The 12,737-nt window shown below is 42.7% G+C and overlaps 1 protein-coding gene across 1 annotated transcript in view; it reads left to right on the forward strand.

Annotated features, from left to right (window-relative positions):
• TRMT2B (tRNA methyltransferase 2 homolog B) overlaps window positions 1-12,737 on the forward strand; it is a 36,486-nt gene that overhangs the window by 17,129 nt on the left and 6,620 nt on the right. Inside the window, 11 exon segments of the mRNA XM_081223029.1 lie at window positions 5,288-5,383; window positions 5,387-5,434; window positions 6,823-6,917; window positions 7,182-7,362; window positions 7,364-7,397; window positions 7,568-7,602; window positions 7,606-7,791; window positions 8,793-9,126; window positions 9,129-9,140; window positions 9,370-9,398; window positions 9,402-9,469. Of these exon segments, the coding sequence (XP_081079155.1) occupies window positions 5,288-5,383; window positions 5,387-5,434; window positions 6,823-6,917; window positions 7,182-7,362; window positions 7,364-7,397; window positions 7,568-7,602; window positions 7,606-7,791; window positions 8,793-9,126; window positions 9,129-9,140; window positions 9,370-9,398; window positions 9,402-9,469 (1,118 nt within the window).

Below are 12,737 nucleotides of genomic sequence, written 5' to 3' on the forward strand. Positions count from 1 at the left end.
CCTTATCCCATCTCTGTCTCCTTGCACTTCAAGTTTGAGCCTTTCCAGGCTTGTGTGGAGCAGATAAGCCTTACCTCTCATCTGATCCCCCTTTGTAAGCAATCCGGATGTAGCTTCCTTCATCTTGCTAAGTCAGTTGCCATTCCAGCCTCTTATCTGGTTTGCTCTTGTTGTCTTCTCTTCCATTATCTCTGTTCTTTCTTTCATTTATTCATTCAACAAGTACAATTGAGTACCTACAAATGCCAGGCACTATTCTAGGTGCTTAGGATACAATAATGAAGAAAATATCCCTTCCCTTGTGGAACTTATATTTTAGTGGGGGGAGACAGATTTAAAAAAAAAACATAATAAAGTAAATTATATAATATGTTAGAAGGTGATAAGTGCAGTGCTGGTCTGAATGTTTCTGTCCCTCCAAATTTCATATGTTGAAATCCTCACCCCTAAGGTAATAGTATTAAGAGGTTGGGGCCTTTGGGCGGTGCTTAAGTCATGAGAGTGGAGCCCTCATGATTAGGATTAGTGCCGTTATAAAAGAGGCCCCAGAGAACTAGCTTGTCCATTCTTTTCATTTATTTATTTATTTGTTTGTTTGTTTGTTTAAATTTTTTTGACTGTGTTGGGTCATCATTGCTGTGTGCGGGCTTTGTGTAGTTGTGGTGAGTGGGGGCTACTCTTCGTTGTGGTGCGTGGGCTTCTCATTGTGGTGGCTTCTCTTGTTGCAGAGCACGGGTTCTAGGCACGCAGGCTTCAGTAGTTGTGGCACATGGACTCAGTAGTTGTGGCTCACGGGCTCTTGAGCACAGGCTCAGTAGTTGTGGTGCATGGGCTTAGTTGCTCCGTGGCATGTGGGATCTTCCCGGACCAGGGCTCAAACCCGTGTCCCCTGCATTGGCAGGCAGATTCTTAACCACTGCGCCATCAGGGAAGCCCCTAGCTTGTCCATTCTGCCATGTGAGGTTCCAGTGAAAAGACAGCAGCCGTCATTGAGGAAGCTGTCACCAGACACTGAATCTGCCGGAACCTTGATTTTGGATTTCCCAGTCTCTGGAACTGAGGAATTTTTGTTGTTTATAAGTCACCCAGTTTATGGTACTTTTGTTTTAGCAGTCCAAACAGACTAAGACAAATGCCATGGGAAAAATACAGCAGGATAAGGAGGATGAGAAGTCATAAGTTTGGGAGAAATGCGGGTTGTAATTTTAAATGGGATCAAGGTAGGCTTCATTGAGAAGGTGATATTTGAATAAAGCAGCAGTTCTCAACTGGGATTAGTTTTGCCCTACAGGGGACATTTAGCAACGTTGGAGACATTTTTGGTTGTCACCACTGGGGGATGGTTGGATGGTGCTACTGGTATCTGTCTAGTGAGTAGAGGCCAAGGATGCTGTTAAACATCCTGCAGTGCACAGGAAAGCCCCCCACAACACAGAATTGACAATAGTGCCAAGGTTGAGAAACTTTGGAATTAAGACTTAAAGGAAATGAGGGTGTCAGCCATGTGGAGGTCTGAGGGAAGAGCATTCTAGGCAAAGAGAACAGCCATGGCAAAGGCCCTAAGGTAGGAGTATGGCATGCTTTCTGGAGGAATTGAAGGTAGACTCAGAAGAGTAATAGGAGAAGAGGTAAGATAGTTAATGGGGACCAGATCTTGTAGTGCCTCAGAGGTCATTGTTGGGACTTTGGCTTTTATTCTGAGCTATTGGAGGTTTTGATTGGGGGGCGGGCATCTCATGATATGATTTAGGTTTTAAACAGGATCACTCTGGCTATTGTATTGTGTATGGATTGTTGTAGGGAAAGGTAGAAGCAGGGAGAGACTAGTTAGGAGGTTCATGTGGTAATCCAGATGTGAGATGATATAGCCCAGTGGGAGGAGCAGTGGAGGTGGATATATCTTGAAGACAGGACTGCAGGATTTCTTGATTGATTGGGTGAAAGGTATAAGAGAAAGAGAGGAGTGAAAAATGGCTCTAGGTTCTTGGGAGGAGAAAGTGGAACAATGGAGTTACTATCTACGGAAATGGAAAAAGCTGTGGCAGAGCAGATTTGAGTAGGGGGAGGTTAGTAGCTCAATTTTGGACATGTTGCATTGAGATACCTATTAGGCATCTGAGTGGATATGTTAAATAGGTAGTTGGATCTGTTAGGATGAGGTTCAAGAATTAGAAGTCTTGGAGTTGTTAACATGTAGATGTTATTTAAAATCATGAGACTGGAAGAGATGACCAAGGGAGTGAGAGTAGATAGAAAGAGAATAGGAACATGGACTGAGCCCAGGGGCATTCCCATTTTAAGATGTCTGGGAGGAGAAGAGGAAACAGTAAAGATGACTGAGAAGGGGCAGCCAGTGAGGTCAGAGGAAACCAGGAGAGTGTGGGATCCTGAAAGCCTAGTGAAGACAGCGAACTGAGGAGGAGGGGCTCATCAGCTGTGCCAGTGCTGCTGGTAGGTCAAATAAGATGAGGAGTGTGAATTGACCTTTGAACTGCATGACACGGAGGTCGTTAGTGACCATAATGGGAGCTTTTTAGGTGGAGTGGTGGGGACCTGATTTGAGTGGGTGAATAGAAGGAGAGGAATGGGAGGCAGTGAATATAGACAGTTCTTTTGAGGAGCTTTGCTACAAAGAGGAGCGGATAAACGGAACAGTGGCTGGAGGGGAAAGTGGGTTCGAGAAGGTTACTTTTCTTTTTAAAGTTGGGAGAGTTAGAAGAACATGCTTGTGTATTGATGGGAATGATCCAGTAGTGAGGGAGGACAATGATGCAAGAGAGAGAGAAGGGAGAATTGGTGGATCAATGAGTTTAAATACGTTTATGTCTTTTTTATTCCTTTATTTCATTTTAGTAGGATTTTTAAGAGGAATAGTCTTATTTTAACCAGAAGGCCCTTTCACTCTTTTTAAAAATTTTATTTTATTGAGGTATAATTGACAGGCAACATTGTGTAAGTTTAGGGTATACAGTGTGTTGATTTGATACATTGATACAGTTGACCCTTGAACAACATGGGGGTTGGGGCGCTGACCCTCTGCACAGTTGAAAATGCACCTATAACTCTGTAGTTGGCCCTCCATATCCTTGGTTTTCCCGTATCTGTGGTTCCATGTCTCGAGTTCAACCAACCCCAGATTCAACCAACCACAGATTGTGTAGTAATGTAGTACGTATTTATTGAAAAAAATCCACATGTAAGTGGACCCACACAGTTCAAACCCATGTTGTTCAAGGGTCAACTGTATATTGCAATATGATGCTTAGGCATTCCCATGTAAGAATAGGAGTTTCAGGCTCTATTTTATAAAAGAAGAAACCAAAACCTTGGCTCATACAGTGGAGAAACTGTATTTCATATTTACTTACCCATTATCTTCCAGGTCAGACTCAGTTTTTCAGTTCCCATCCTTCTAGGACCTCAAAGACATTTGAATCTTCTTCCAGAAAACATTCCTTTCCAGCCAGCAAGTAAACAACAGTTGAACCAGTCTTTCTTTAAATCACCAACTTCAAAATTTGGAAAAATATGTTCAGTATAAGTATAGTTAAGCATCTTATGTTGCATTTATATGAAATTATAGCAGAAGTGGTCAAGTGCACCCTTAATTGATTTTTACCCTCTCAAGTGGCACTGTTTTTTGGTGTAACTCTCCCTTCCATGCACTATTTTGGGTTTGTGTGAAAATACAGTGGATCCAGAACCCATGCATTATGAAAACAAGAGGACTTAGTAAATCAGATAGTGTGTCCTGTTGTGGCAGCAACTGGCTTGTGTTTGAAGTTTGGCTTTAAGGATTTTTGATATCTCAACACTGAATCAGGATTGCTTTTGACCTGTATTTACCAGGGGAAGATGAAGGATCCAACTAAGCTAGTTGGCACCTGGTTATATGAAGAAATACAGAAACAATGGGCTTACATCAGGAAGTTATAAGCAAGAATGGAATTATAGCAGCTTAGTAGTGTATTAGGAATTGCTGCCAGGAGGAATTCACAGAAATGGATGATTATTGTATTCCACATTGTGTACACAATAAGCTGAGATTCTTCACACAGATACCTTTGCTGTTCTTTCATACCTTCTTTCAATAATAATTATTGAGCACTGGTTATGTGCTAGACTCAGGATACAACTCTGAGCCTTCCTGGAGCATACTTTTTGGGCTCTCATGGATAGGATCCCTCAGTAAGGTTGCAGGGCAGTGATCATGTTTCTTATATCACTGCATTAGTTTGCTAGCACTGCCATAACAAAATCCCAAAGACTGGGTGGCTTAAACAACATAAACTTATTTTCTCACAGTCCTGGAGGATGGAAGTCCAAGATCAGGGTGTCAGCAGGTTTGGTTTCTTCGGAGGCCTCTCTCCTTGGCTTGCAGATGGCTCCCTTTCTGCGGTGTCCTCATGTGGGCTTTCCTCTGTGCACCTGTGCATCCCTGATGTTTCTGTGTATCCAAATTTCCTCTTATAAGGACAACAGTCAGATTGGATTAGAGCCCACCTTAACTGCCTCATTTTAACTAATCACCTATTTAAAGGCTCTATTTCCAAACACAGTCACATTTTGAGGTACTAGGGGTTAGGACTTCAATGTATGAATCCTAAGGCTACACAGTTCAGCCCATAACACTCTCCTCTGGACCCCCAAAATTCATGTTCTTCTCACATGGAAAATACATTCACCCCCATTCCAACAGCCCAAAATTCTTAACACATTCCAGCATCAACTCTAAGTCCTAAATCTCATCTAAATGAAGTGTGGATGAGAGGTATCAGTCAAGGTATAATTCATCCTAAGACAGAATTAGCTGTGAACCAGTGAAGCTGGGCAAATTATCTGCTTCCCAAATACAGTCGTAGGACAGGCATAGGATAGACATTCCCATTCCAAAAGGAACAAGTCAGAAAGAAGAAAGGGGTCATGGGTCCCAAGCAGATCTGAAATCTAGCAGGGCAAATTCCACTAAAGTTTAAGGCTCGAGAATAATCCTTTATTGGTTGATACTGTCCTCCAGGCCCACTGGTGTGGTGGGCCCACTGGGGTGGCAGCGTGGCTGACTGAAACCACAGCATTCGGACCCACCCTAATGGCCTCATTTTAACTTAAACACATCTTTAAAGACCTCGTCTCCAAATCTGGTCACATTCTGATGTACTGAGGGTTCAACATATGAATTTGTGTGTGTGGGGGGATACACTTCAGCCCATAACAGTCGCTCAGCATGAATAATGAGCTGTCAAACTTTGTTAGTTTTGCCTGTGTTATAGTACTGTTTTCTTCCTAGTACTACGAAGTATTCCTTCGACAGTCCCCATTGGAGCCCTGCCTTCTGTTTCATGAAGGTGGGTACTGGTGTGAGCACATAGCCCACACCAATAGCTGAGGGCACACAATGGCCATCATCACTTTCCATCACCAGGAATTAAGGCAGGTGAGACTCAAAGGATAAGGAGCAGCTTCTGTAGCAGCCCTTACTATCAATATGCTGCAGTTGGTGGGCTTCCCTGGTGGCGCAGTGGTTGAGAGTCCGCCTGCCGATGCAGGGGACATGGGTTCGTGCCCCGGTCCGGGAAGATCCCACATGCTGCGGAGCTGCTAGGCCTGTGAGCCATGGCCGCTGAGCCTGCGCATCCAGAGCCTGTGTTCCGCAACGGGAGAGGCCACAACAGTGAGAGGCCCGCGTACTGCAAAAAAAAAAAATGCTGCAGTTGGTGTTTGGAGGTTTCAGGGCAGATAGCAGAAAACGCATCCATATAATGTATGAGTTGGAAAGAAGTGTTGGGGATGATGATGAGGAGATGGCAAGGATCCTGTTAACCATGCTGCTGGCATAATGAAACCAAAGAGTCTGAGGCTAGGTTACCAAGTGAGTTATCATGTGAGGACTCCTGAGGATTTTCACAAGAACTTTGCCCACGGAACTTATTAGGTGTTCTACTAATTCCAGAAGCCAATTTAATAGAGACTAGAATATGGTCAGAATTTCATAATCTACATAATACGTTTACATTTGTAATACACTTAGAGCTTTCAAACATGCCTGTATCAAAATATTCTAATACTTATGTGATCATCTCAAGCAACCTGTGAAGTAGGCTGGAGAGGGAGAGGTATTGTTCCCTTCATTTCACAGCTGAGCAAATGGAGGCATAGAGGTACCCAAGGTTAAAGAGCTAGTAAATAGCAAAGCTATAGGGCTTGAACCCAGGTCGTTGATTCCTGGCCTTTTAACTCTATAACTCCAACGTAGTTTATTGTCATATGTCCTTGTGTCGAGCTAATGGATAGGGCTCTCTGTAGTGACATAAGAATTTTAAAACGTTTAGAACTCGAAGAAAGGATTTAGTTACCATGCTCATTCTGTTCCGTGCCCTTTCTTTCCTTTCTCTTAGGACGCGTGTCTTCTGAGGTGGTGTTTGGATGGGTGGATGGGATGTTTGAAGTAGAGAAGTATGAAAGGAATTGAAAGGTTATTGCTTGTTCGTGATGGGACAAAAGCTTAGTTTAGCTCCTAGGTTACAACAAGAATAACTCTCACACTTTCTTTAGAGAACTATTAAAGGGGCTCAAACCAGAGAAAGTGCCATGTCTGTTGTATAGCATTTGTCAAAAGCCAATAAGCAAAGCAGTGCTTCTGCTGAGATGTGAAAATAGCTTTTTTTTTGTCCTACAGAACATTGCTTTAAGTGTTATCTATAATAGGATTTGAGTAATGTGCCTTCTTTTCTGACTACTGCAGGGCTGATTACCATAGAGCTTGGAGAGAAAATTTGTCAGAGGTGGGCTTTTGCTTGATTCCTGATTTTGTCATCTGGGCAGGAGGAGCTCTGTGTTCAGAAGGAGACTGTAAAGAAGTTTTTCACCAAAGGGCCAGGAGCAGTCTGTGACTTGACATCACTTTACTTCCAGGAAAGGTAAACCTGGGACAGCCCAACAGCAAGCCGCACTCTGATGGCTTGCCATAGTCTGGGTTGTGGATTACTGAGGCAGCACTGCTGATGGCCAAGTGTTTGCACGTACCTCCATCCCCTGAGAGGGGAACTCCTCCAGAACTCTCAGGGCCATGCCATGGAGGCTTTGTCTCCTAGCTGAGATGCTGGGGCCTCCCTCTCCAACCAACCACTAGAGATAGGTTGGCCTGCCATTCCAAGGTGCTTTCTTCTTTTATTCTTTTCTAGCACTATGACCCGTTGCAGCCATCAGCAGTCCCCCTACCAGCTCCTGTTTGGGGAACCCCACATCTTTGAAGATCTCCTGGGGTTGAAGATATGCATCTCTCCAGATGCCTTTTTCCAGGTTAACACTGCTGGTGCAGAGATACTGTATCGGACTGTGGGGGAGCTGAGTGGAGTGAACTCTTAACACCATCCTCCTTGACATCTGCTGTGTAACTGGCAAGTGGCAGCCCAGGGCAGAATCAACATGCAGCTTATCTCCCCAACACCATCCATGCAGCACCCAGGGCCCTTGCAGCCGAGGTGGGGAGGTGGTGGTAGTGGTTCAGGCATAACCTCATTGGTAATACCCTAAAATACCCTCCTCTTATTCTCTCCTACTTCCCCAGGTGTGATTGGCCTCTCTCTGGCTCAGTATACCTCCTAGATCCTTGGGATTGAGTTGGTGGAGCAGGCGGTAGAGGATGCCAGGTGGACTGCAGCCTTCAATGGCACATTCTGGGGAGAAATTAAGAGCTGTAGTTGTTCTGTACTATGGGAACGGTTGTGTGGGAAAGGGCATCTACTGTATCCACGACTGGGGAGGAAGGGAAGGTGTTCTGGAGTGCTCAGAGTTGGATTCTGATGACTTTCTAAAAGCGGTCGCCTTTTTTTTAAAAAAAAAAATTGAAGTATAGTTGATTTCAATGTTGTGTTAGTTTCAGGTATACGGCAAAGTGATTCACTTATATGCGTATATATATATATGTGTGTGTATATATATATATATATATATATATACACACACACATACATATATATTCTTTTTCAAATTATTTTCCCTGCGCTTCCCTGGTGGCGCAGTGGTTGAGAATCCTCCTGCCAATGCAAGGGTCACGGGTTCAGGCCCTGGTCCAGGAGGATCCCACGTGCCGTGGAGCAGCTGGGCCCGTGCGCCACAACTACTGAAGCCTGTGCTCCGCAACGGGAGAGGCCACAGCAATGAGAGGCCCGCGCACTGCGGCGAGGAGTGGCCCCCGCTCACCGCAGCTAGAAGGAGCCCACGCACAGCAACGGGGACCCAACACAGCCAAAAATAAATAAATAAATAAATTCATTAAAAAAAAATTATTTTCCCTTATAGGTTATTACAAAATATTGAGTAGAGTTCCCTGTGTTATACAGTAGGTCTTTGTTGGTTACCTATTTTATATATAGTAGTGTGTATATGTTAATCCCAAACTCTTAATTTATCCCTCCCTAATTTTTTTTTTCTATCCAGAAAAAGCCTAAGGGAAGGAATAAGCCTAGCTGATAGGAAGGGAGCTTGGCAAAACTTTGAATAATATAGAAGAGCCTTCTTGACATTAGACTCATGAGGCATCATAACAATACAATAGGTTTCAAACTATTTTTAGCAATAGGACCTTTTCTTTGAACAAAGTCTTAGGCCAAACTGCAACATAGAAAAAAGATTTTCTTTCCCCTCTGCCTCACCTCTAGACAGCTTCTGAGGCTCCATGTGAAAGCCTCCAATATAGCAGAAGGAGCACTTGAGTTATAGTCAAGGTTCTCTTCTTGGAATAGGTCCTTATGTGCTGTGTGAGTCACTAAGTTGTAAAATAACACGTCTAGTCTCTCAAGCTGAAAGGCCTACAGACATATTGCAAGGGAAAGCGCATTGGAAAAAAACGAAGCAGGTCCAAAAGCATTTCTTTCATTGTTATGCAGAAATATGTTAGATCCAGAGGGAAGATGGCAGAGCCCTCCCTGCTTTCTGTACATTTCTATAAAGCTGAAGCTCCCCACCCCAAACTGCTTGGCTTGCATTTTGAGTTATGGCACGTGGGCCTCTCTTTTGCAAGCATCACCGACTGTGAATTACATACCGGTCGAGCAAAGAAGATTTTGCCACAGCTACTGAAGTCAAAGGAAGATGGGCAGTTAATTGTTGCTATAGTGAACCCAGCCCAGCGGGACTGCGTAAGGATGACTAGCTTTCCTGCTACAGAGCTAGTTAGGTATTCCCATGATGTCCACCAGCTTTGGTCTCTCATTTCTACACCATGTTAAGGCTGCTCTCAATGAGCTGGCTCTGAACCTGCTTCTCCTCTATTCCTAACCAGTCCTATGTGCCGGCCAGTTGCAACTTTGTGATAACCTGGACCATGATAGTTTAATTATATTAATAGCAATGTGTTTCTTCCTTTAGATTACCAGGTGGTTCAAGCCATTCAAAACTGAGGGGCCATCCGCATACTAGTTTTTGTTTCCTGCAAGCCCCATGGTGAAACTACAGGGAACATCATTGAGTGAGTCTTGACTTCATTTTAAAATTATTTTTCCTGTGCTTCCCTGGTGGTGCAGTGGTTGAGAGTCCACCTGCTGATGCAGGGGACACGGGTTCATTCCCCGGTCCCAGAGGATCCCACATGTTGCGGAGCGCCTAGGCCCGTGAGCCATGGCCACTGAGCCTGCGCATCCAGAGCCTGTGCTCTGCAATGGGAGAGGCCACAACAGTGAGAGGCCTGCGTACCACAAAAAACAAACAAACAAATAAATAAATAATTTTTCCTGATGGTCAAAGTAATCCTTATTGTTATGCTTATTGTGCAGAATTTGTAAAGTGTACAGAAGTATAAAGAAATATAAAAGTCATTATACTGTCATCAAGAGTCAATTATAGGGCCAGGTCTTGGATGAGGCAAATAAAGCAACCCACATCAGGTACAAAATTTAAGAGGATGCCCCAAATCTTAGTAATCAAGATGCATTTTTTTTTTTTTTTTTTTTTTGCGGTACGTGGGCCTCTCACTGCTATGGCCTATCCCATTGCGGAGCACAGGCTCCGGACACGCAGCCTCAGCAGCCATGGCTCACAGGCCTAGCCGCTCTGCAGCATGTGGGACCCTCCCGGACCAGAGCACGAACCTGTGTCCCCTGCATCGGCAGGCGAACTCTCAACCACTGCGCCACTAGGGAAGCCCCAAGGTGCATTTTTAATGCAGTATTTTCAAAAATTAAATTGTCCAAAATATCTGTGAACAAAATATTAAGTTTTTTTAAAAAGTGAGATCCACTCCTGTACTTGCTAAGCTATGCCTCAGTCACCTTAACTCTAGTCCTGGCCCTAGTTCCGATAAAACTGTATTTATAAAAGCAGGCAGCCAGCCTGTCAGCCATAATTTTACAATTCGATTTTCCAAATTATTGCATCAAGATATCATTTGTCTTGATTAGTGAGTTTTTGGCACCCTCTTAAATTGTGCACCCACGGGGAGTGCCTTCTGCTTCACTCCCAGTTCTGGCCCTGCTCAATTATTTTGATATTTGAAATGTTTTCTTCTTGTAATCTCTCTTTTTTACATAAATAACACAATTTCTTTGTAATATTCGAAGAACATAGGTGGGTATAAATTACGGTTGAGGGAATTCCCTGGCGGTCCAGTAGTTAGGACTCTGCACTTTCACTGCCGAGGGCCTGGGTTCAAGCCCTGGGCTGGGAATTAAGATCCCACAAGCTGTGTGGCACAGCCAAAATAAATAAATTAATTAATAAAGTACAGATGAAATACCTAGATGAAACAAGTGAGAATTAAAAGGAAATAAATTAAGCTTTCAAGTCAGTGAGCTAGAAGAACAGTAAAGCTAATGAAAACTGAAGGAATAAATCAATAACATTTTAAAAATCCAGAAATTAATGAACTACAAAGGCAAGGCAGAAATAGAGACACAGAAATAGAGGACAAACCTATGGACACTAATGGGGGGAAGGGGGTGGGGGGATGAATTGGGAGATTGGGACTGACATATATACACTAATATGTATAAAATAGATAACTAATAAGAACCTGCTGTATAGCACAGGGAACTCCACTTTGCTGTACAGTAGAAACTAAGACAACATTGTAAAACAACTACACCCCAATAAAAAAACAAAACAAAAAAACCTAAAAATCCTATAGACTCAACAAATAAACCAGAAGATGTTATTGGAAGAAGAAAATAAAATAGATAAGTAAACCTAATCAAGAATATAAAGTCTTGGGCTTCCCTGGTGGCGCAGTGGTTGAGAGTCCGCCTGCCGATGCAGGAGACACGGGTTCATACCCTGGTCCGGGAAGATCCCACATGCCACGGAGCGGCTGGGTCCGTGAGCCATGGCCGCTGAGCCTGCGCGTCCAGAGCCTGTGCTCCGCGATGGGAGGGGCCACAACAGTGAGAGGCCCACGTACAGCAAAAAAAAAAAAAAGAATATAAAGTCTTAAATGAGAAAAAGGAGCATGACTACAGATATGAAGAAATTTTTAAAAATATAAGAAAGTACTTTGTATAACTCCTTCCTAATACGTTTGAAAACCTAGATGAAATGGGAGATTTCCCGGAAGAATGAAAATGGCTAATATTAATTCTAGAAGCTACAGTAAACCTAAACACACCAGTACCCTAAACCTAAACACACCAGTACCCATGGGAAAAAATTGAGAAAGTTATCAAAGAGCTTCCTCTACCCAAAATAAAATCATGAGGCTCCTATATTTTCACACTTATTTCCTTATCTTTTCCTGCATACTCTTCCAGTTGTCCTTTATTTTTATTTTCATTATACAGTTTAAAAATGTTTTTGTATACATATCATGAAGGTGACACCTCAAATCAGTGGGGAACAAATGAACTATTTAATAGATGGTGGTGGACAACTGGGTAGATAAGGCAAAAAAAAAACAAGGTTGGATCTATATCTCATGTTGCAGACCAGGATAAATTACAGAAGAGTTAAGAGATTTAAGTGTAAACAGAGGAAATCATAAATGTATGCTAGGAAATCAGAGAATTTATTTTTATAATCTTGGAGTGCAGAGACCCTTTCTAACTATGAAACTTCAGAAGACATATAATAAAAGGTTGTTAAATTTGGCTACATAAAACAAAACTTCCTTCGTTACACCATACACAGAAATGAATTCAAAATGGATTATAGAAGTAAATGTAAGAGCTTGAAACATGGGAGTAAATCTTTGTGAACTTGGGTTAGGCAAAGCCTTCTTACATATAACATCAAAGACCCAAGGAACAGCTACAAGAAAGTGTGTGTGTGTGTGTGTGTGTGTGTGTGATTGAACATCATCAAAGTTAAAAAAAACTTTTTGTGCTGCAAATGATACCATCAAGAAAGTGAAAAGATGAAAAGACAACCCACAGAATGGGAGAAAAGATTTGAAAATCATTTACCTGATAAGGGACTGGTATCCAGAAGCCAGACACAAAAGGCCACTTATTCCGTTGACAGGAAAATGTCCAGACTAGGCAAATCTCTAAGAGACAGACAGTAGATTTATGGTTGTCTAGGGCTTAGGGTGGGGGGTTTCGGGAGAAATGGGGAGTGACTGCTAAGGAGTTAATGAAAATATTCCAAAATTGATTGTTGTGATAGATGCATAACCCTGTGAATATACTAAAAACCACTGAACTGAATAAGTAGTTGAGCTGTGTGAATGATATTGCAATAAAACAGTCTTAAAAATCAATAACTTGCATGATAAAAAGCACCAAAAGCAAAGAGAGGAAACAATGTACAAT

The sequence above is a fragment of the Mesoplodon bidens genome, assembly GCF_964165515.1.
Source record: "Mesoplodon bidens genome assembly, chromosome: X".
Classification (NCBI taxonomy): domain Eukaryota; kingdom Metazoa; phylum Chordata; class Mammalia; order Artiodactyla; family Ziphiidae; genus Mesoplodon; species Mesoplodon bidens.